General features: G+C 37.3%; 1 protein-coding gene across 2 annotated transcripts in view; it reads right to left on the reverse strand.

Moving 5' to 3' along the window:
* Positions 1-26312, reverse strand: part of LOC121855307 — a 51743-nt gene that overhangs the window by 11687 nt on the left and 13744 nt on the right. For both annotated transcript variants that reach the window (XM_042350190.1, XM_042350191.1), the window contains exons 2-7: positions 24100-24217; positions 20052-20215; positions 18022-18220; positions 16387-16518; positions 5800-6020; positions 5184-5343 (exon numbers count right to left, since the gene is read on the reverse strand). In XM_042350190.1, coding sequence (XP_042206124.1) covers positions 5184-5343; positions 5800-6020; positions 16387-16518; positions 18022-18220; positions 20052-20215; positions 24100-24217 — 994 coding nt within the window. The remainder of the gene's footprint in view (positions 1-5183; positions 5344-5799; positions 6021-16386; positions 16519-18021; positions 18221-20051; positions 20216-24099; positions 24218-26312) is intronic.

Here is a 26312-nt window from a genome sequence, read left to right on the forward strand (position 1 = left end):
CCACATATGTAGCAAAAACTGTCAGCACCGTTCACACACTTGCGACGTTCCATGTTTTGTTAATTTCAGAGTAATTACAAATCATGCAGGTGTAGATATGCAATATCATGAATCAGCAAACTGAAACAAACAAAAAAGCACAAATCAGGACAAAATAATTGCATAAGTGGAGCCAATGAGCATATAAATTACTGTATGAATAACATGGTACACTAAATATATAGATATGCTGGTTCTGGAAAACTGAGCCTGATACAGCTATACGAATGTCATAATTGAGTTCAGCACATACAATTACACTAGAATCAGACTGTTTTGATCCAGAACCATGAGAATTTTTTTTTATGTTGACCAGTGAAATAATAGATAATGGGTGACAGAATTGGATGATACTTTGGATAAATTTGGAGCTTAATGATTGATTAAAAAGGGGGAAAGATTAACATAAATGTGCAATAAGAGAGGTTTAATGATTGGGAATATAGGTTTTTTCAAAAGAAGGTACATAAATTATAAGCATACTGTACATTGATGCATGAGTGAATAGAAAAAGTTGTTACACTTTGTGTTGGTGGGTAGATGAGTGTAATTATGGTAAAGAGGAGGTGCATACAGTGTCACACCATTATTTGGTACATGCAAGAATAAATTAGTGAATGGAAACATCAGGACAAAGAAAAAATAGAATGAGATATTCAGTAGAGAGGAAAGTCAATGCGCATGAAAAATTTAAGGAAATGAAAGAGAACATGGATATACTGTACTGTACTGTACAGGAATGTAAATACAGTAACTGCAATTGGGGATAGTTGAAGAATGAGAGCAGTTTCAATGTTTAATTCTTAAGACTGCAGTTAAGGTGTGTAAGTACAAGATATTTGGAAATAACAAATTTTAATCACCATCCAAGTGGATGCAAACCCTGCCCAAGAACCATTACCATGGCAGGATTAATAATGAACTATTGACACTGTTACAGTAATTAATGTAGTCACTGCTGGAGACTGTCTCATGTCACTGTATTCTTTAACCCATTATGACTGAACAAACCAATACCATGGTAAAACCTAATCGTTTTTGGGTCAATTTGCACCAAAGTGTATCATGTGAACATTATCACAAGAGAATCAAACCTACCAAGTTTGGTGCAAATCTGCACAGACAGATAGGATCAAAATCAATACCTGTACAGGCAATCACCATTATACAATTGATCTATATACACTCGATCAGTTTTACGATGTTAAAAAATTAGCACCATTTACCTCTATGTGATGTCTCTGATCAGTTTTACGATGGTCGTATCCGAATGCTTTTCCTGCATTGTCACTGCTATGAAAAAGTGATGTGCAATAACTTGCAATATTCTGAGATATGATGAAACAATCTCAGAATGGCATAACACGTGCAACCAACACGGAATGCATATAGGCTCTGCCCGTCCCAAGTGGCTGCCAGGCTAAGCAGTTCAACTGTGTCATGTTGCCCAGAGGATGGTTTGTATGTGGAAGAAGCTAATCTTTGTACATAAAATAATATACTGTATACTGTATCAGTAAATGTGAGGAATAAATACTACATTGTCATTTGGCAGTCGTGTCACTACACACTAGACAGCTGAGCCATGATGGAATGCTGCTCCGTCCCTCCCTCACTCTCTTGTGCTAGCCTCCACACATAATAAATATTTAATCCCTTTACATTTTTGACGGTATAATAATTTTTTTTTTTTTTTTACACAGTCTGTATGAACTATTGCGTGCATGTAGCAGTGTAAATAAAATGTTTAATAAAATAACGTATATCTACCTGAATTTACTAGTTTAAAAATAATAACACACCTCACAGCTTAGAGGGAATCTGAGATACTAACTCTGCACCCGTCTCCCATGGCATTATCCCACCCACAATTCTTAGGGACGTAATTTTTTTCTATTCCTTTTATGTTTTTAACCTTATGATAATTATATATATATATATATTTTTTTTTTTGGGGCCACATTCTGTATAAATGATTGTACAATGTACAGTAAAAGCCCAGTTAGCTCTACCCCATAGATTGCTGTTTCATTGTAATGCTCTTGCTTGCATCTTGGAGCTCTAGAAAATAAAATAAATAAATAAAATCTGTAGTCAAAAGTCATGAGTTCGAACACTCACAACATGTCAAGAGCAGCTCTCTTTATTTTTACTCACTCTGCCAATCAGCGACAAGCACTCTCTGTTTACCCCATACACCACCCACAGTCCCCCAACACTATCCACAGCACCAACATAACCCAACACCACCCACACACCTTACAACACCACCAACATACCCCAACACCACCCACACACCTTACAACACCACCAACATACCCCAACACCACCCACATAGTACTATTGCTACTTTACTGTCACTCAGAATCGAGTACTGTATATGACGATCATCCAGCTACGATACAATGATATGAGTTATTGAAGATATCACCTTCATTGGTTAGCTCTGAGGTGACTCGAGAGGCCGATACAGGACCGGCAAGGTCGTCTACAGATGTAGCACATGTGGAGGGCTACACCTAGTGTGGGAAGGGCGGTGGCAGCGTCTTTCCAGCGTTGGCACTTGTCTGCCTCTGTATGCAGTCGGCCTAATTCAAAAGTATTGACACCTCTCGTGTGGTGCTCCTCCAAGTATTATGGAGTGGAGTGATCGTCTCCCAGGTGAGGGGGTCGATTTGGCACTTTTTCAGGTTTGTCTTAAGACTATCCTTATACCTTTTCAGTTGCCTGCCAGCGTTACGTTTACTATTCTTTAGGTGACTGTAAAGTAGCTGCCTGAGGCAGTCTACTGTCGTCCATGAGGGTAACACGGCCAGTCCAACATAGTTGATCATGGATAATGGTAGCCTCGATGCTCCTACAGTTGGTGTCAGCGAGAATACTGGCATTGTGTTCTCTTGTCTTCCCAGCGAACTCGGAGGATGGAACATAGAGTACGTTGGTGAAAGTTTTCAAGTGCCTCGAGGTGCCTCCTGTATGTGACCCATGTCTCGCTGCCATATAGCAGGGTGGGGAGGACCACTGCTTGATAGTAAAAAATAACATCATCAGAAATGCATACAGTATTCATATCATTTAAGCAATGGTATGATAACCCCTTAGAGTGCTCTTTGGGATAGGAATAAATAAAAATAATAAATAAATAAATAAAAGAAAAGAAAAAATACTGCACTGCCATTTGGGAGTCCTTGTTACTACACACGAGACAAACGGAGCCATGAGGCACACACCACGCCCTCCCTCCTTCACTCTCTTAGCTAGCTGTCACACAGATAATAAATGTTTAATCCCTTTATGTTTTTGACCTTATAAAGACTTTTTTTTCTTTTGCACATTCCGTATGAAGATTGTGTGTGCATGTAACAGAGTAAAAAAAAAGAAGAAAATTATGTATATCTACACGAAAATATAAGTTGAAAAATAACAAAAGGGCAACTCACAGCTTGGAGGGAGGCTGAGATACCAACACTTGCGGCACTGCACCCCCTCCCACTCCCACTATTCCGGTGGTCGAAAGAAATTTTTATTTCCTTTATGTTTTTGACCTTATGATATTTGTATTCTTTTGCACATTCTGTATGTAGGACTGTGTATGCATGTAACTGAACTAAAAAAAATTGTGAAGAAAGTTATGTTTATATACCCAAAATTACGAATTGAGAAATACAGTAACCCTAAAATAACTCCTACCTCAGCCATGTATAAGTCGGGCAAGCTTTTGCATTTCGAAATAGTGGTGTCAATTTGGGAAATTCGTATAAGCGAATTTTCATATCTCAAACGTTCGTATCTCGAGGGAAACTTGTAGGTCTACCGGTAATTAGGAAGGCTCTTTTTCTATAATCTTTTAAGTTCCTTCTCAGTGCATGTGGAGTGACTAAAAACAAGAGCAAATAGCCATACAAACAAATAGGGATATAAGGATATAAGTCTGTTGCTCTGTACAGATGACATTACTCTGATGGGTAATTCAGAAAAATTAAGCGACTAATCCTGAAGTAGCAATTTTTATTGAACATGGACTGTGTGATTCACATACCCCCTGTACCTCCATTAATAAGTTTGCAGTTCTAAAACCAGTTTCCAGGAACCCTGGAACCCTCCACTTACCTGTATATGACTTTTGGAAATAAATTTTGATATTGTAAATAAAACAGGACCAGCTGCTTTGCTCAAAATAAATGGTAACCTAATTATTTGGAAGCAACAGACAGAATCTATATACTATGCTTACAACTGTATGTGGCTAAGTTTGTATGACTGTTTGCTCAAGATTATATAAGTGCCACTTCTTAATGGAAATCTTCCAATGAAGCCATTTTGCAATCCAAATTTTTTTAACTTACTTAACCTTTTGGTTGCGGGAAGTTACCCTATTAACCTTTTGGTTGCAGGAAGTTACCCTATTAACCTTTTGGCTGCAGGAAGTTACCCTATTAACCTTTTGGTTGTGGGAAGTTACCCTATTATCCTTTTGGCTGCAGGAAGTTACCCTATTAACCTTTTGGCTGCAGGAAGTTACCCTATTAACCTTTTGGTTGTGGGAAGTTACCCTATTAACCTTTTGGCTGCAGGAAGTTACCCTATTATCCTTTTGGCTGCAAGAAGTTACCCTATTAACCTTTTGGCTGCAGGAAGTTACCCAATTAACCTTTTGGCTGCAGGAAGTTACCCTATTATCCTTTTGGCTGCAAGAAGTTACCCTATTAACCTTTTGGCTGCAGGAAGTTACCCAATTAACCTTTTGGCTGCAGGAAGTTACCCTATTAACCTTTTGGTTGTGGGAAGTTACCCTATTAACCTTTCGGTTGCAGGAAGTTACCCTATTATCCTTTTGGCTGCAGGAAGTTACCCTATTTACCTTTTGGTTGTGGGAAGTTACCCTATTAACCTTTTGGTTGTGGGAAGTTACCCTATTAACCTTTTGGTTGTGGGAAGTTACCCTATTAACCTTTCGGTTGCAGGAAGTTACCCTATTATCCTTTTGGCTGCAGGAAGTTACCCTATTAACCTTTTGGCTGCAGGAAGTTACCCTATTAAACTTTTGGCTGCAGGAACTTACCCTAAGCTGAATAAAATGGCCTGGCGGTAGCCAGAATAAAATGGGTAAGTGTGGGAATTGCAGCAAAATGGTTAAAACTTACCATATGTGGCCTTGCAACATCCAAAATGTGTTGACACTCCATAAGCTGCATTGCAACAGCTTCTAAGGATGTGTGTCTTAACATAGCTGCTTCCTCATCATCATCATTATGTAAAATTCTGGAGTCTGGAGCAAGACCTTGTGTGTCTTTGTCATGAAATCTGAAAAACAGAATTATGAAGTTTAACAATATCTTCAAAAATATATAAGAACAAATATAAATATCTTTTGAAACAACATGAATGACTGAATGACAATGGATGACTGGAAAATGTGCATTTTCCTTTGGTTCTGACACCCAGCATTAATTGGGAAAAGCCTTGGATATTCTTGTTCTGGTGGAAGAATAAATTAAAAATATCCATGAACTTTTTTCTTTATTTCAGTCCAACCAGTAAAAGAGAGTGAGAAAGAGAGAAGATAGAGAGAATGAGATAGAAAGAACTAAAGAGGACAGAATGAGATACTGTACTGTACACAGAATGAAGGAGAGACAGACAGAGACAGTGAGAGTGAAAGAAACAGAATGTGCACAGAATATGCAAATTAAAAACTCTAGTGGGAAATACAAAATAAATACTATACAGTATATCTAAATGCAACAAAGTAAAACTAACTGCTTATGGTTCCTCATAACTGTATCAGAAGGTTTGAGGTTTTGTTGCTTTGAAGTTTCAAGACTTTCATACATCTGAACAGTCTCAAGTTCAGCAGCATTTCTTGATTCATATTTCTGGAAATGGCTTTCTTGTCTAGAAGATAGCTGATCTTCAGACATCAAGTCTTCATCTCCTACTACTTCTTCTGCAGGTTCAGGCGACTGAGCAACTGTAGAATTCTGCAAAAGCATTTCTACAATTATTGGTGACCCATGACAAGAGATAATGAGAATTTTTGGTCCAAGATACCTATTCATAACATGAACCCAACATTCAGATACATCAAAAACTGTATTGTGACTTTCTTAGCTCCAGGAGCTGAGCAAACAATTTCATAAAACAAGCATTAAAGATATGTGTAGAAATCAAAGAACTCAAGCATGAAATCCTAATTTATGGCCATAGGAAAAGAAACAAGTGACCTGCAAGATCATCCTACCAAAACACTCCTTGGCAGAACCTGGCTAGTCCAGTGGGGTCTATTTACATTCTGAGAAGAACATGATCATATTGCACCAACATGAGTTGCTACATCAACAGATACTCCACCTTGCTGAGCCGGGTTTAAGAAGTAAACTCTAATTTAAATTCTACTGTGCTCTTAGAAGCCAAAATTATTCTACTACTCTGAGAAGAATCCCAAAGCCGGTCTTTAACTGCTTCAAAATAATCATCCATAAACTGAAATTCCACACTCATTTATCAGTTTTACCCTAGAGTAAGCCTAGCCAGTAAAAACCTTTGCAGAGAAACAGGCTTTGACATATCTTGCTTAAAGAAAACATTTATTTTCAACAAAGGACCAAGGCTGTTTAAGCATCCCTCCGAACTGCATAAACCCTTGGGACATGTTGTTAGACTGCAGTCAATTGAAGCAAGAATATTAATTAACAAAGTGTTCGACTTTTCTCCACATCTTTCAAAAAATGCTCCACTTCAATGGAGTGCTCTTTAACACTCCCTCTTCTGCCTGGCAGACAACAAGAGTCCATAGCTTTTGCCATATGGTGACAACCTTACCCATAAACAAAGACTCACCCAGACTGATGCAATATCGCTTTCTCCTCAATTTTCCTTTGTTATCAGTTAATTCAATACATTATGGATGGTATAATGTCAAGTTATGCTCTGTAATGATCTATTATTTCTCTTAATGCATTAACTGCTAAATATTATGATAATAAACAGAGTCCTCATTTTTTTGTAGGTTCTGTTACTAAAAGTCAATACTGTACTTATAACTATTTTATAAATAATGCAGCAATTCTTCTCATATAAATCAATGCAATAAGGGGGAAGGGGGTTCAGTTCCCAGCTGGTCAAGTTAGGTTATTTTTGTTGGTTGATCTGTAATAAAAAGCACAGAAAAACATACTCATTATATAAATACTGTACTGTACTGTACTGTACAGCAATAAATAAAACACTTTCTAACCATAATACAGTACATTATACAGTGATCCCTCGGTTAACGAGCGCCTCGGTTAACGAGATTTCAGTTAACGATTTACCTTCCATAAGATTCTTAACTTCGGTTAACGAGCAATCCCTCGATTAACGAGTTTTTTACAAGCCGACTTCAACATGTTTTCGCTTGCATTTGGCGGTCCACCAGCTGTAGTATTAGTCCGCCAATACAGTAATCGGTTTTAGGGCTTAAATTCCTTACTATTTTAGTAAATATCAAGAAGTTTATACTATTCAATAATTTTAAAAGTTTAATATAAACTTTTTTTAGTCATTTTAACAATTATTGAACATAATTGAAGGTAAAGAAACTAGTTTCTGGAGTGCCATCCAGCCTGTTAACACACCAGACAGGCGCTAGTCTCTCTCTGTTTACAGTGGAGGTAACATCTTGCTTGAGACTCTCTTCAACTAAACGCTTTTTTCTGTGTTTCCAAGCAAATTATTGGTCATTTTGAAATTTCTTTTACATATTGACAATATATAATGCAGTGCAATGTTGATTTAAAGAAAATAATCTTGAATTACACCAAGAGAACTAAAATTTTATGGGTGAAATGGTGCCATGGGGTGACTTCTCTTCCACCCCAATGCCTTCTCTTCTCCCTTCTCCTCCACCCCCATTCTAATTCCCATCATCATCATCATCATCATCATCAGGAGCCTTCTACATACACACCTCAAAGTAAGTGTACTTTTCTACCTTTTTTGTTGAATTTAGGCAATTTTCAGTGAGCTGGAACCAATTACCCAAAAACCCATTGAAACAATGGTTTCGGTTAACGAGCAACCTGCTGGAACGGATTGTGCTCGTTAACCGAGGGACCACTGTACCCTCATTACATAATTAAAAAAAAAGGGGCTCTGGGCCACTCAAATTACCGAAAAATCCGAATTAACTGAGTTCAGAATATTTTGACATTATTCAGCAATTTCTGAACTTTAGTGTTTGAATTTTCATCCATTTTCTGTTCAGTTTTTGCACCTTGCCTTGGCTGCCACATAAAATACCTGTATTCTATTTACAGAGTTGTAAAAAGTACCAGACTTTGTTACATTGGCAAAATGTTACTCAAGTACAGTATAGTCTTCATTTACGCGGTCAATTGAACCCGTGGAGGTCCGCGTAAAACGAGAAATGCGTCAACGAAATAACAGAACATATGGGATTAATTGAAATAGAGACTCGGCCGACCCCCAAACTACACTTTTTCCGACACAATACGTACGTTGTAGTAAAAATAACATCTTAATTTTATGATGGTATGCACACACAATTAATATTTAAGAGAAATATCAATAATATTAGGTTTTTTAACACTTACGTTAGTAGAAAAGATGGCTGGGCACACGGGGATGGGGGGTTGGTTCCGAGGCAGAGGGCAGATTATTGGTCCTCTCCTGTATCACCTGTATCACAATTCACCACAGAGGCTTGCAGGGCCTCTTTGTCAAACCCCTCAAGGTCTATATCCTCACTATCAGTATCACTGACTTGGGCTGGCTGTGGTGGGTGGCGGGTGAAGAACTCGGTAATGTTTTGATGACTGGGCGACCTTGTGCGCACCCTGCCCGCGCCGCTTCCCGCGTAAATGATGGAATGAACCGTGTAAATAAAAATTGTCGGTCTGGCAAGGTGCCACGTAAATAACCAAACGCGTAAACCAAATCCGCGTAAAACGAGGCTATACTGTATAAGTAAAAGTATCCAAAGTTCAATGTACTCAAGTAGAAGTAAAAACGTATCTAATTCATAAAGTACTCAAGTACTGAAAGTAAAAAGTAACAACAAAATTATTGTCTTAAATAATAAAATAAGTCCACAGTAAATTATATTAAAACAAAAAATAGCTAATTAAAGATAAAAATAAAAGACTCAGCATTACACATGTTTATTAGCAAATCTTTCTATTGAGCATAATTAATAACTACTAATTCTCCAGATTATGACTGTCCAATCAGGATCTTTTAGGCCTAAATATAAGCCCAGCATGACTTACCGAAAGAGAATATATTCAGCCGCTCTTCTCCCTACAATCCATCGCAAGGATAGTGAACGGGCTGAGAGTATATCCATCCAACACTATGGTCAGTTTCTTCCTCATCCACATAAGTATCATCATCGTGGACTTATGGTCTACAGACATAATGTTGTCTCTGCTCACATTAGGTTAGGATGCAGACCTATCTGTCAAGTATCTCAGGCGGGGATGACCCACACTTCTCTTCCTGTTAACTCTGTAACTGTCCCAACACTAACACCCTTCAACACTACTGTATTGCCTTGACTGTCTCACTGTCAGGGACCTCCTACCACAGGAAGAGTCACTGACCACTATATGTCACCACCTACTTATTTGTAATAATTTAATTTAATTCTTGTATGGTACCCACACTTTGGTGGGTGCTAACTCCCATTGTCCTTCAATCATATCAATATTGTCTCCATATCACAAGTCATAAGGTTTCTTGTGAGACATGAGTACCAATGTATTAGTGTCTGACCACATGTTCCTGTGACTAGGCTTATTGTCCCCTGGGGTGTATTAAATTAATAAAATAATAAATAAGTAGCCAGCATGACTAAACAGAAGCTCACAAGCAGCAGATGCAGGTAGCAGGGTGTTAAGCTTGAGAGATAACTCACATAATGTTAGGAAAGACCTCAGTAGCTTCATTCCATCCCCTGGCCATGCCATTCAGTAAAGGAGTTTGTGGATGATTGTTGCCTCCATAGTGACAGAGTCTGACTAAGACTCACCGTGAACTGTCCCTGTAATGGGGGTGTGGCTGTGGTGACATCACTTTTAGATTCTAATTGATGAGTGGCTGAATTTTTTTCACCACGTAACATCTGATGGGTGCTGGGGGGTCAATGGTACTGTACTCAGTTATTAAAGCAGAATTTTAAATACACTCAGTTTACACATGTGTATAGACACAGGCTTTATATCTAAGATGGAATTATGTAAAGCATTTTAGAATCACAGCCTTTTTGAAATTCATTTTAGGTACAGTTATATGCAAAGAAGAACTGATGTGTAACAGGAAGACCAAGATCCTGAAGGAAAGGTGGGGAGAAGAGGGGGATTTGATGGGGGGGGGGAGAGATAAGAGGGTAGGCTAGGTGAGGTGGGTGGTCAAGGTGCTAATGGTCACAAGAAGATCAAAGGGAAAGTTCGCGATCATGGCTACTGCCACCTGACCTGACCTGATGTCACCTCACCTCACCTCATGAGACCTCTCGGTGTCTTCCCACACCCACACCGTACCCTTCATGGCTCCACCCACACCATACCTTCCATCCACACAACCCTTTTACAATGGTTAATAATTAGTGAATTATTTTAAAAATATATTATTAGTTTGCCACAGACATTAAAACTCTTTGTTTCGGTCATGTAATGAGTAACAATTTTTGTTTTTCAATTGTATTGGAGTAAAGGTATTAGAAAACTATACTTAAGTATAAGTGCTAAAAAACTTGAGTATGTTTTAAAAAGTAAATACCCAAAAATGTTACTTGAGTACAGTACTCATGTAAATTTATTCAGTTACTTTACCACTATGTCTATTTATAATTACTGCAAAACATAATTTGTTTATAAATGTACATACAATAATAATAAGGTAAATAATAAAGTAATAAATAAATGTAACACTGCGAGGTGAGGTACGCGGACAAGGCGAGAGGTGAGGTGACGCGGAAGGAGAGGTGAGGTGAGGTGACAAGGCGAGAGGTGAGGTGACGTGACAAGGCTTAGAGGTGAGGTGACGTGACAAGACGAGAGGTGAGGTGACGTGACAAGACGAGAGGTGAGGTGACGTGACAAGGCGAGAGGTGAGGTGACGTGACAAGGCGAGAGGTGAGGTGACAACACACACATTAACAGCACTACTAAACCAGTGTCTTATAACATTTTAACTCCCAATTTCTATTTTAAAACGGATACATGATCGCTCTATTTGCTATTTTTGCACTTAAAATAAATCAGGGCATATGGAGGCACTGCATATTGCTCATACGCTGATGATTCTACTCTTCTTCACATTTTCCCCTTCCCCCTAATTCTCAAACTAGATGCCGTAGCTATTTCACTCCTGAACAGTTGCTTCTAGTTTATAAGGGATTCATTCATCCTAACTTAGAGTACTGCTCTCATATCTGGGGTGGCTCCTCTTCTATCCAACTGTTAGATAGGGTGGAATCAAAAGCATTTCGTCTGTTTTTTCTTTCTTTTTTATAGGAATTAGCCCACCCGAGCACAGGTCAAACAACCCACAACGTTTCTCTTAGCTGCAATGTTGCTTCACTCTCTCTTTTACAGGTACTTTGTTTGGTGGATTTGGCATCCTGTGTACCCCCGGCAAGGCCGTGGGCTTGTAACACTCATCTTGCCCGCAGTGCCCACAGTTTCTCTGTGGCTGTCGGTCACACTAGAATAACTCGTTATAGTAAGTCCTTCTTTCCTCACACAGCCAAACTGTGGAATGCTCTGCCTTCTTCTGTGTTTCCATACTCTTACAATCTGTCTCTTTAAAAAACTGGTTTTTCAGCATCTTCGTAATGTAGATTAATATGGTCTTTTTCTGTTCTATTTTTAACTTCTTTTTACTCTATTTTTTTGCACCCTTGGCACCGGTGTGAAGGAGAGTGAAGAGCAGAATCATTAGCGTAAGAATGGATAGAATTAGTCGTAGTGAGAAGTAAATCATTGATAAAAAGAAGGAAGAGAGTAAGTTAAAGAACAAAACCCTGTGGGACACCACTATTGGTAGAGAAAGAGCGAGAGATCGATCCTTCGACAACAACTGCCATAGATCAGTTCTCAAGGAAGCTAGAATTTAGAGAACAAAGTGGGGGAGAGAAACCATAAGAGGGAAGTTTAGAAAGCAAAGACTTGTGCCATAACCTGTCAAATGCTTTGGAGATGTCGAGGACCATTACGAAAGTTCCCCATAATCTCTAAGAGAGGATGACCAAAGATGGGTGCAGTAAGAAAGCACATCACCAGTAGATCTCGCCTGGCAAAAGCCATACTGGTGATTCAACAAAAGATAAAGATGTTCAAGGTGACGGAGAAAATGAGAATTTAGGATACAGTACTGTAGTCTCGAAAATCTTAGAGAGGGATGAAGTGAAGGCAATGGGGTGATAGTTAGAGGGATTAGAATGGTCACACTCCCTCAGAACACTAGGGGGTATTTTTAATACTGTACGTTTCACTAAATAAGTTTTTATAAGTTTAATAAATAAATATCAAATGAAAACTGTCAATCAGCTGATGAAAATATAGTTTCCCCTGCCCTCAATAGATGGCAGCACAAACATGTATGTCTCCTGCTAGCAGATACTGTCATCCCCTGATATATGGAAGGATTAAGTTCCATAAAATCTTACCATTAATCAATATTCCCTATATTTAACCAAATTTTCCTATAGACTCCCATCATATTGGTAAAAAAAAAGTTCTTACACAACAAAATCTTGACTCTACAAAGTAAAAAATACTGTGTACATAATAAAAATAATATACTTTATTAATTTTATGTATCCTGAACAGAAACACATGTAATAATGCAGCAATTAAACCACATTATTTTTAATTTTAGTCATTACTTACCCATTTCCGTTATTGTAAAACGCATTTCCCAAAATCAGGAATGACTGTACAGTAGGGTCTCATTTTACGTGGGTCTCGTGTGTGCAGTTACCACTTACGCGAGTGGTTGAAATGTGACCATAGTTATAGCTTATGAGGAGAGTCGTGGGTAACGTAGGTAGTGGTATAGCATTAATTTAGTGATCCTTTGCTTATTTAGCCACAAATTTAGCAATTTTGGTCATTTTAATTATTGGACATTATAAGTGCATACCTTACGTAATATAGTGCAGCACAGTTCATTAAAAAATAATTAATTTTTTATTAAATATATTACCTTATTTATTATAAAAATACTGTACAGTACGTATTAAAATAACTGTACGTATATACTGTACAGTATTGTCTTTAATGGGGATACTGTACAGTGGACCTAATCAGATTATATAGGCCTAACGTGAGCTAATAGGTACAAGAGATGACATTTCACATGTGAATGTGTTGGAGGGACTGGCCATTGCCGCATTCACCAGTTTTTATTTATTCATTAATATATTCTCGTATGATCAACCAATTATGATGTATGTTTCATCATAAATTATATAATATACAGTATTAAATAATAAAACAAAATACGATATACAATTTGACTTCAAAATAAAAGGATAAGCCGGGAAGGGAAAGGTTGAGGAGTGGAATGTGCATTGTGCACTAGTGTTTTACTTATTCATTATTATATTCTCATATGATCAGCCTCTTATGGTGTATGTTTTATCATTAATAATATAAACTATTACAGTATTACCCCGCCTAACGCGGTTTCACTTAACGCGTTTTATCATATACGCGGTGCCTCGCCAGAGCTGAACTTTCACTTAACACGGATTTTTTCCACATATACGCGGTGAGTGTCCGGCTCGAGACGCTATTTTTAGATTTGCCCCACCCTGCCTGACTGCCTGTTTTAGCTCATAAAATTCATACAAATTACCCGGCCAGAATATAATTTACATTGCTGGAATTCTTATAATTTGGTGATCATTTTGAATATAAACATCATATTTTTGCATTAGACATACAAATTTTAGATAAAAATTTTTCTCAAAGTAACTATGTTATCTTTTGTGCAAAATATATGACATTTGTATTCAAAATATTCCTGGTCTTACAAGGAATCCAGCAATGTCAATTATATTATCCTAACTTTAGTTTGAGGTATTATTTATTAAAATTTAGTGGTTATCCCACACATCTCCTTGGGACGGTTGGTGGGGGGTGGGGGGGAGGGAGGGACCAACCGACCGACCATCTGTTACCCAGTGAAGAATTATTTTTTTTTAACTGAAGATATTTGTTTTAGCTCATAAAATTCATACAAATTACCCGGTCTGAATATAATTTACATTGCTGGAATTCTTATAATTTGATGATCATTTTGAATATAAACATCATATTTTTGCATTAGACATACAAATTTTAGATAAAAATTTTTCTCAAATTAACTATGTTATCTTTTGTGCAAAATATATGACATTTATATTCAAAATATTCCTGGTCTTACAAGGAATCCAGCAATGTCAATTATATTATCCTAACTTTAATCTGAGGTATTATTTAATACTAAATGTTAAAAACCCTGGAAGGGAGGATTGGTGGGGGGTGGGGGGGAGGGTTGGGACTGACCGCGCGGTTGGAAGAGGGGGGGAGGCAAGGTGGGGTACTTTGATTGACAGATAGTGTCGTGAAGATTATTTTTTTTTTATTAACTGAAGATATTTGTTTTAGCTCATAAAATTCATACAAATTACCCGGTCAGAATATAATTTACATTGCTGGAATTCTTATAATTTGGTGATCATTTTGAATATAAACATCATATATTTTGCATTAAACATACAAATTTTAGATAAAATTTTTCTCTAGGTAACTATGTTATCTTTTGTGCAAAATATATGACATTTATATTCAAAATATTCCTGGTCTTACAAGGAATCCAGCAATGTCAATTGTATTATCCTAACTTTAGTTTGAGGTATTATTTATTAAAATTTAGTGGTTTTCCCCAAAAATTTCTCTGAGAGGGAAGAGCCGGCAGTGTAGTGTGAGAGGGGGAGGGAGTTGAGTCCATTATTTGAATGGACATTAACTTGGCGACTGTATTTCTCTATTTCTCTTAAGTATTAATTGTGTGCATGTACCATCATAAAATTAAGATGTTATTTTTACTACAACATAGGTATGTGCCTTCAAAAAGTGGAGTTTGGGGTCGGGCGTTTCATTGGAATTAATCCCATATGTTCTGTTGTTCACTTAACGCGACCCTGGTTTCAATTGACCGCTAAGTGGGGTACAACTGTATATAGAAAAAAAATTATATACTGTAATTTGAATTTAAGATAAAAGAACAAGCCGAATGAAAAGGTAACCTCTTCCCTGACCAGTGGCCCCCTCCCTCCGCAAAGGAGGGGGGGAGGGGGGTTGAAAGAATGGCTGTTGCCGCGTTCACCATTTTTTTTTCATTTATTCATTACAGTACTGATACATTATAAAAATAAGCGAGCCAATCATTATCTGTATACAATGTGATGGAAGTTATTGGAGCAAGGGGAATCCACTGCACTAGATGACATGCTGCAGGACGAGAAGAGTGACTTTGAGGCAGCGGAAGGAAGTGTTGGTGGTGTGGCAGAACCGAAGCAGACCGAAGTAGGCATGAATCAGTGGCAGGTGATGCAAGTTTTCAACAAGGTTGAAGAACTCAAGGATGCTTTAATGAGTGCTGAGCCCAGCCTGCAATGCAGTGATGAATTATGTGCACAGCTAGACAGTTTGGTGGAAACCTACAGGCAACGTTACCAGGAGTTTATTAAATGCCGCCGCCAAACTCTCATCACCGCCTATTTTCTGCCTCAACAATGTGATGAAGATCAAGGAGAATCCAGTGACAATGACCCCGCTGCTCTGGTGATGAAGCTGAAGTCATTTTACAAGTGTCAACAGTTGATTTTGAAGGCTTCACCCCTGCCTCAGACCCCAATCATCTCCCAGAGCTTCCCACATCGCTTAATTAACTTCCCGGGCTTTCTGAAAAGATTTATTTAATAATGTAGATGCAATTTATGTGACATGTGTAATTTTGGGGAGGTTAAGTTGGTTACCCAAAGTCGTTAAATAGTAAAGGTCTGGCGTGTCCAGTACAAAAGAGCAATTTTAACATGTGTTAAACGGCATCATGTGTGCAGATTTGTGATGCGCGGACGTGTACCAATACAGTATACCCACGCAAAGTGAGACCCCACTGTACTGCACTTAAAAAATACTGTATTGTACTAAAAGTTTTTGTACACACACAGTAAACATACATTTGGTTATGCATTCTAGGACACAATAAATGTGAATATGTACTTGCATAATGTGTAATTTGAAAATAATAATGTCCTCCCTAAGCATGAACACAAAATCAACATAAGCTCACACTGGATGAGTCAGCTAATACATTTCTTTGAACTTGAATGTATCGATCCTTTGTATATTCCAAGTTTCTGATGAGTCCCTTCATTTCTTCTGAAAACCATTCAAGATTACTCAGCTTCAGGTATTCAGTTGCCTGCAAGAAATAAAAACACCATTAATTATAACACTGGAGGAGGAGGCTAGTCATACATACTGGTAACACAATACTGTACAGTAGATTACTAATATTACAGTAACTGAATTATAGCACAATATTAATCTTAACTATGGTGCACAGATATACTGTAAATGACTACAAATCTTTAGAATTAAGAAATGCAATCAATCATCATCAGAAAAACAAATCAAATTTCACTCTTTATCTGCGAGCCGAAGGGTACAATACAGTTTCTGATATATTTACAACACTGTTGTGCTGGGAACTCACTACCACTTGCAATGGAGCACTACACTGAAAAAAATACAGAAATGGCGTGAAAGTACAGTACACGATCCCTAGAGCAAACAGGTACTGTATATCCCCAAAACTGATGTCCCAATAACTGCCGATTTACATAACCAACAATTACATATTGGGGAAATACCCCACAAGTTTTGTTGATACTCCGGAGATTCAATGATTGGGAGAGGAGAGGCAGAGCTGTTTTGAATGTGGTGGCTTGGTGCAAATTCATGCCATGAGAGAGCTCTGCACACTGCCTCCGACTCATTCCGGCCTCTGCACTTTTTTACACTTACGATGTGTCTCCGACTTCATACTTTTTCGTTATTTCAGATTTCTTGTGTTATGCAATCATGCCTTAAACGCTCTGGTGAGAGTTCCTCTTGTGCTGAGGGGCAGCTTGATGTAATGTGATAAGATGTAAAAAGGCATCATAGAGTGGTGATGGACCAGCAAAGATTAGTAGAGACTTGAACTTGCCACCCAAGATCATCTCTACCATCCTCAACAAAGGTAAATAACAGCCTTACTTTATGTTTTACATTCCTTATTTAATGCTTATTAAGATTGCTTCATATGTCTGTTTTATTTTCTTGCTTGACAGTGTGCACTAGTGATATATCAAGGGTAGATGGGAGTTTTTGGGGGGTGGCCCTTCCCTAATTCCCTGAATTTGTTATATGCTTATGAGATTAATTGCTTCAATAACCGTTGATTCACTAACCAACGACATTTCACAGTCCCTGCGTTGGTTATCGGGGTATGCCCGCTAATATGTTCAAACTGCCAATAAAAATTGGACTGAGTGCACATGATCATGAATGGTGTGAACATGAGACAATCACAAACACCAGCCCAGTAGAGCTAACCCAGTATTTTCTGAGTTTTGTAGTTAGAGTTAAGATGGACACTATAGCATCAGTTAGAACTGACTAACTACAATACACCAAATTAGTTTAGCAAAAAAAAAAAAACTGTAGCGTATACAGTATTATTTCATAATTTTCTCAGTTTTCTGGGGTAAGCACAGATGGGCCAGATAGGGTCTACTTTATCCAGATTAGCAGGTAAATGAAATCCCGTTTAGCAGGGTTTACAGAATACAATTTGAACATTGGCTCATCCAGAATCCTAGTTGTGCTAAAGAAAAATAAGGCTCTACTGTACATTCATGTTACAAGAAAATTTCCTCACCATAATAAAATGCTGTCTTAGTTGAGAGAAATAATGCAGAAGTTTCCTTGCATCTGAGGAAATGTATGAGAGGCACATGGGTCGAACAAAGCCTCGAGCACGCACATCATAGAGTGTGAAGTAATGTACGTACACATGGACACCTGGGTTTATGTCCTGCTGCACCATCTGGGTATCCTCATATACACGAAATTCACCACTGGAGGAATAATAAAACATTATCAGATTTGTACAATCACCATCTGTACACATAAAAATTTATACTTATATATATTTTTTAAGTTAAAGCACAAGGTAATCTTCAACAGTAATGCTACTTTGATATAAAATATCTGTTACCAGGAAGAAATATGAAACTGTATTAAGAATTACAAACATAACTTATTGTACAGTACAGTCAAAACATCAGAAAATAAGAAATACAAATTCTTTATAAAAACATCAACTTATAGTACATGTTCCAGCATCTTACCAGTGATATTTCATCAAAATTCATGAAAAATATTTTCTCCTTGAAGAAATATATCACACAACACCAACAATACCAAATAGGTACAGGGTAAGTAATACTCTTTAGCCTAGCTAAAAGTAAGCGCTCACCCATTAAACATTTATCCAACTCATATGGCGGATTGGTCATAAAATCATATTTTCCAAGAGAATCTGTAGCCAGGCAGCTCTTGTAAATGGTCAACTCAAAGTTATCGGTGTAAAAAGGAGTTTGCGAGCAAGGTTTCCCTCTACAGACAGGAGGTCTGCCAGGTACAAGTGACATTTTGATTTCAGAATCAATCTACCATTTTCTATTAAGTTTCCCACTGACTACCCACAAAGCCAAGGTTGGAGGTAGGGTACTAAAAATGGAATTCAAATTCAATTCTCTATTTCTTGCTAGATACCCTTGCTGTATAGCTAACTAGAAAGTGGAGGAAGCAGTACTAATAAACCTCCAAGGATACAGCAGTCATACATCCCTCAGCAGTTCCAAACTGTACAAAAAAGGATGGAAACATTAACCTCTAATTTTCCCCTACAATACAGTTCTTTGGTATTATACTGGACTCTAAAGGAAAATAAATTATGAACCAAAAATATCCAGAGCCCTTAGGATGATGAAAGTGTTATTAACATGTGCACTCAGAGATAGTTATGAAGTAGCTATGCAATACCGATACAGTATTCTACTATTTTTCTAATTTTAGTGGGTCAAGGCAAAGTGCAGGGAGTGAAGGGGCAGTTAGTCTGACTCATATGCTTTACAAAAAGATACAAAAAGACAAAATGTTAATCTTATCTTATTAATAAAAGGTACCTAGAACTGCAGTAAACCCTACATGCTACTCTTAAGATATTACTACACAGGATATATCACTTAGCTCCACTTTAGCCAGCAGAGGTAGGAGATGGAGGTCTACTCTCTGGAGACCAGTGTAAATAAAAAGCAGCAAACTGACTCTGAAACCAAAATGGTGACCGTAACTGGTGCAATGCCTGAATTGCCTAAGCAGATATGGGTGACTTCATAGACCTCCTGCTTCAAAAGGAAAACTCATGCAGCCAATTTCCCTTTTATGGTGATGACAGGGATGAGCAACCACAGCATAGGCCCCTACCTGTTGGCTAAAGGGTAGTCTACTGTAAAAGACTGTGTAAAATAGCTTTTGCATCAACAGGTTTTGTATGACAAGGTTGTCAAGCTAGAAATCTACATCAAGTATTAGCAGCATCTTTATGTCTGCTAGTAATGTTTTATTGCCGTTTTACATAACTCTGTTACACTGAAGTACTATGCTAGCCTTCCATTAACCCCAGCATACATATAAATTGTGCAGCACCAAATGGATATTTTCATTTTTTTTTTACTTTGTTAAATTAGTTTAAATCAAAGCTTGGGCTTTAGTCTGCTCCCAACACCTGTATCAAGTCTGATTCAGCTTCCCCCATGGAATTTTTTTTACAATTGTACAACATGAGACATGTGTAACTGCAAACCCATCAACCTTGCATTTTTGGTTACCTGTGTAACTTACCTTGTATTCAGATAGTCAGTACACAAGACTTTCACAACAAACTCATTAAGGTCAAGTTGTACCAGAGGTGACTGAGGTATTGTTAGGAGTGGCATAGGTCCTTCAATTTCAGAAAATTCTGCTAACAATATAATATCCTGACTAGAAGGTGTTGGAGACCATGGCTGAAAACAAAGAAGATGGCATTAGAAAACTACTTCAAAGTGAGAGGTTCCTCTCTTGTGTACACAGATTCTTTACATCCATTATCTTCCATGTGAACCAACAGGAATAAGTAGAAAAAGAACTGTAGGTAACTGTACAGTCCTGGACGAAAGTTCTTGATACAGTCAAGGGAGAGGGTGTAAAGTCTGTCCCCACCCTTATTGGGCGATGGGTAGCTATCTGTCCATTGCACTCAACACACAAACAAGCACCCAAGCAGATCAACAATTGAGCTCTGATACTTTCATTTCTCAATAAGGATTGGGAAAGGATGTCATCTTTTGTTTAATAAATTCATGAAACAATTTACTCCATCAAGTTTTACATTATTTGACATAATAGGTTACATCATTACAGTATTAGATAATCATGACATATTCTTTATAATAGAGAAGACACAATGGAGAGTGTGTGTCTTGGAGGCTGGAGTTTGCAACGATAATATCAGAATCCTCCAAGCTGTCTTGTCCCTCAGAATGGTAGCCAGTAAACTAAGCATGAATGTGAGGGATAATATGGGTCATAAGATATGCTTTATCACCCTCCATGGTAATGGCCTTATCATAGGGTCTACTGCATGTAACCTTGGCTTGATCCCTACAATGGATGACATGATGAAAATATAGCTGACATATGATTGACCCGATTCATATAAAAGTGTGTCACTGATTAGGTTGGATGGAAATATAAGGTGAAAGCAGCAAGACCATATTTTATTATTAATTATACTCATATAGGCAACCGTAAATGTTGCTTAGCTAATGTTATACACACTCAATATCTTTGTAAATATTTACAGGTAAAAAAAAGGGTAAAACAATGATTCAAACAATCCCTATTATTTACTGTAGATTATAAAAATTATACAAAACACATGTTGTCACGAAAATTATTCATTCAGTAGCCAGTCCAGCCAACCCTGCTTTTCAATGATGGCCTGTAGCCTGTCCAGCATGGGTGCTACTGGGTCTCCACCAGCTCCAGTTTATCCCTGTCGTATTCCCACTCTCTGTCAATGTGCACCATTATGTCAAATAATGTGAAACTTGATTGGGTAATTATTTCGTGAACTTATTAAACCAAACTATGATATCCTTTCCCAATTCTTATTGAGAAATGGAAGTATCAGAGCTCAATTGTTGAAATGCTAGGGCGCTTGTTTGTATGTTGGAGATGATGACCAGACAGTCACTTGTGGGGCCACTGCTTGAAATTTGTTGCTAGATCTTGGAAATTTTACCCCAACCTTGAAAGCTTGAAACTAATTTAAGAATCATAGTTAACATAGGTATGATAATGTTCTTTTGGCACTTAATTTGTTAAGTAATTTGGCACCCCTGGGCCCTTGATTCGCCAATTTTGCACCTCTAAACAACGTGAATCTCCCTTCATTTATTTTGAAAGAATGTTAAATATATTTTTTAGTTGCTGCAGTGTACAAGTAACAATTAAAGTTAATTACTTAGTAGGCAACACTAAATTACTATAGTACAACAGGTCTACTTGTTTAGATATCAAGTAAAATCTCTGCTTTAATATACTGTACTCAGATAGAACTTTAATTTAGTCTCGTCTCAATCTGCCCAACGAATAGACTTTGTTTTCTTTTGTAATGCAGAATACTGAGTATAATTTTCATTTAATATGACATCACAAAAGTCTTGGTAATTATGGAAGGTTCACACAGCAAAACTTTAATAGGGTGGATGGAGCAACAAAGCCTGTTAATCCTGGATCTGTTTATACAAGGAAGAAGTCTAATATTCTATATACAGTACTGTACTGTGTTTTCCTTGTACCAGTTCTAGTCACAACCACTACAGTACCTAGAGTCAACAAGGTCCCAAATGAGGAATGAAGGTTCACCAAATTTGTGAAACTTTAATTCCTTGAACTCACTAAGGACATGAATCTATGAATAATTACATAGCAACATAATAAGTCAGCTACTGTTTCATTGTAGACTATCATTATCTTAAAACTAAAGGAATGGAAGTCAGTTCATTATATATGCAAACAATCTGATCATTTAAATACAGTATAGGTACACCATATTTTATCAAATATAAAATATCTTTGGAAAACCACAGAAATCTTGGTGAATATCAAGGGTCTACCAATATTATTTCCACACTAACCTGGCCCATAAGCCATGCCCCTCCTCTATAAAAATAGCTGATTGGTTCATAGAAAATGTTCGTGTCCATTTATTCAAACTAAAAATTTTCACAATTACTAGCAAAATGTAAATGATTTCGAGGCATTAGCAGTACATTTACATTTTGCTAGTCCAGATATTTAACATTATTTTAGAGAATAACAGGTCTGCTTACCAATTGTGAACACATTTGAATAAATGAACAGCTACACGAACATTTTCTATGAACCAATCAGCTATTTGTAGCTATAGACGAGAGACATGGCTTACGAGTCAGGTTAGCGTAGAAATAGTATAGTCCTTAGGCTATAAAACTGTCTTAGTTAGAGAGGTTGCATTACTTACTGTGAAAATCATTTACATCAAGACATGGTAAAATACAAAATTGGTACAATGACTCTTCAATCAGATTTGAACATTGTTATCCTAAAATATATACAGTATGTAGCTATTCCTTTTCAGTAAAACTTCTCATTCTCTAAAAAAATCAATGGGTGTGAGGCTCAGATAAAGGTATAAATGAATCTTCAGAAGTACTAAAACCAGACTGAGCAGACAGTGTGGAACATGTGCTTGTCCTGGGTAAGTGACTTTTGACAATTATTTTTCCTGATACCTGTATTTTGTTTTTTACTTACCCATAATTTTTTTTTTAATTTGTTGCCTAATTTTTTTTCTGGGAAAAGTTAAATAAACATATTAAAACATTCAAATTTATTGTGTGTATCAACTTACAGATCAGTTGTGTCTGTGTAAATGCCTTTTACCCTCACCCTTCTCCCTCCAGTGGCTTTTGAAGAACCTGTTAAAGTTTCCTTCTTGCTCTTGTTGAGTTTTCACTTCAATTTGCAGCACAATTCTGCTTGCACAGCATTTAGTGGGTGTTTTTATACAGATTTACAGGTCAGGTCATTGTGACCAATAGAAATAGGAGTGACCAGCCTTCTTAGCAGGTCAGTTCATTGTGGGAACAAAAAGTCAGGGATCAGCTCAGTTGTGATGCCATTATGTGGCATCAGGTCAAGCAAATACACCCCCCCCTCATCACCTAACTGATTGATGGACCTCACTAGTTAAACATGTATGGGTAGGAGGGGTAACACAGCACCTGACAAATTCCCATCTGGGTATTTTCCTTTTAAAACATAAACTTGTCTGCCAGACAAATGCCGGGCACACAGACATGTAAAGTTACTTGTTCAACCCCTAGTCGTGGCACGTCCAGGTTGTTGGGCACTGCACAGCCTGATAAAAAAAAAGACATACTGTACCACTTACTTATTCCCAGTCAGGGCAAATTTGCCCAGGACAGGCAGTGCCACATCCAGGGAGTGCATGACTAGCACTAAGGACTGGGTTGTACCTGTTGTCCTAGGTTAAGGCTTGACAAGTGGTTGGAGTGAAAATGATAATATGGAAATTCCTATTTCTAAGAAGACCTTTTTTCAGGGAAAGATGAAACTAATCATTTGTTTTGTATAACTGCTATTCCAAGGGACCTTATGGGTTCTTACCCACTAGACTTAGGTGGTTCTATGAAAATATATATCCTAAAAAGACATGGTTTCCAGTTATAATTATCTAACAGGCATTAGTATACCATATACAGTGCATAATACTGTACTCTACATACATGCCTTGCAATTTGTTCCACAACATTTTCATTCTGAGACCCACAAAACTTACCCTAAAAGTTGATGATGAAATAGTAGACTGAACATCAAGTCCTCGAGGTAGATTCAGTGGTCTTGCAGGAAAGGACGTTGGAAGAAATCCAGTCTCTGCTTGCCATCTTGCCATTGTGCTACAAGTAAAGCAAAGCAACCTAAAATATTTTACACATGTACATACTGTATACTATATCTGCCTGTAATGTATCTAATAAACTGTTTTCCTACTCTCATAACATTCTAAAATAACTAAAATTATAACTGTTCTGCACCTCTAGCCTTTCCCAGTACAGACTGATGTATTCCTGTCTTTAATATTAACACTACTCTAGTACTGTACTGTAGCAACTGGACAGTATTTCATATGACAAATTTTCCCGGTGTAATATAATATACTAATTGAAGCTTCAAGTGGCCATTTTGTTATTGCACAACTAACTCATTGGCAATAGCAAAAGTTGTAAAGTTGGGCTTGAAAGTTCTTTGCTTCCCAAAATGAAGCAGCATAACCGCCAAATGAGATAAAACAATACAACCACACCAGACAACGGCCAGGGTAAGTTCAGAGACTCATTCCATGACTCTCAATTTCACCATGGGGAGCAAACTTTGTTTATACCTGTAAATTCTTTCATCATTCTCCATCAGTCCCCAAAACTCCTTACTATAATGTATCTTACTACAAGGTCTATTTTACAATTCATAAATATGGATAAGAAAATTAGAAAATTACACTATTCAGTTACATGGCAATAAAACTTTCACTATAATGTGAAAATTTTACGGGGTTTCTTATCTTTACCTCTATCTTGTGTACAGTAATTTTTTAAATATTTAAGTTATAAATTACTATAATCAGCCATTTTAAATCCCATTATTACCATACTAAATACAGTACAGTACAGTATGGAGGGTCGCCAACTTACGAACGTACGGCTTACAAACGCCCGCCAATATGAACGATGTTAAACCTTAAATTCACAGTACAGTACCTGTATTTTATTTACCTGATGACTTATCTTTTACTTTCATTCACTGTATTTTATCCTTCGATTTCTTCTGTTCTCTTAAATTAAGTAATTTTAGATGTATATAAGGACTTAGGCTATGATATACTGTAGTGGGATTTTCAACATTGTTCTGTAGTACAGTAGACACATAGCACGTGTTTCAATTTGCGTACATTTTTTACTTAAGAACGTCCTCAGGAACGGTACCCGTTTGTAAGCCGGGTGACCCCTGTATGGTATGGTACAGTACAGTACAGTACAGTATGTAGTTTGATTTTGGAGTGCAGGTTGAAATATCTACCATTGTTGCCCCACAGTTTATCATTATTACTGAAACAATCAATTGAATAAAGCTACAGTACTTTTATTAGCACAAGATATTAATCCTATGGCATTATAAAATGAAATGAAACAATAAAGTTTTAATATTTGCTATAGAGTACCACACTGTAGTTATGAGGGGATAATTGGTATGAATAAACAACAGAAGGATGCATCAATAATTGGTCCATCCCACTAGGTTAATGCCAATTTTCATATACTGTAATATTATTATTTGTTGAGAAAAAACTGACAAGACTGAAATGGAGAAAAATTGTGGGGTGCAGAAAACCATAACCATATGTTGACCCAAGGATCACAGCTGTGGGAGCCCTGAAGTTTACATTCTCCCACGGTATTATCTAATACAGTATATGAGGTCAAAATAAGCTAAATAGATACTGTATACCAGTACACCTACAATATTGTACAAGTGCAGTATTCCTCCATATCAGAAAATTCATTAACCAAAAACTCTATTCTTACACCTCTCTTTTCTCGATCTGAAGGTGATTTTGCTTTTCTGAATGTTGGTCTGATTGAAAATTCAAATCACTCGCCAGGCAAGGCCTGGGAGTCATCTTGGCCAGTGCTTTTCAACTGGGGTGACTAGTCACCCTGGGGTGATCCAAGCAAGGATCAGGGGTGAACTGGCTCACTGGAGTTTCTGATTTATTTTATTTATTTATTTATTATATTTTATTTATATTTATTTTTTTAGGACAAGACTACCTCCATCATAGACAAACAAAATCACTAGGTGATACAGCAGAGCAGCAGTGTTATAACCAGAGTTGTAAAGTATACAATAAATAAATTTACTTGAGTACTGTACTCAAGTAACATCTTTGGGTATCTACTTTTTAAAACATACTCAAGTTTTTTAGCACTTATACTT

This window comes from Homarus americanus, unplaced genomic scaffold, assembly GCF_018991925.1.
Source record: "Homarus americanus isolate GMGI-L3 unplaced genomic scaffold, GMGI_Hamer_2.0 scaffold32063, whole genome shotgun sequence".
Taxonomy (NCBI): Eukaryota; Metazoa; Arthropoda; class Malacostraca; order Decapoda; family Nephropidae; genus Homarus; species Homarus americanus.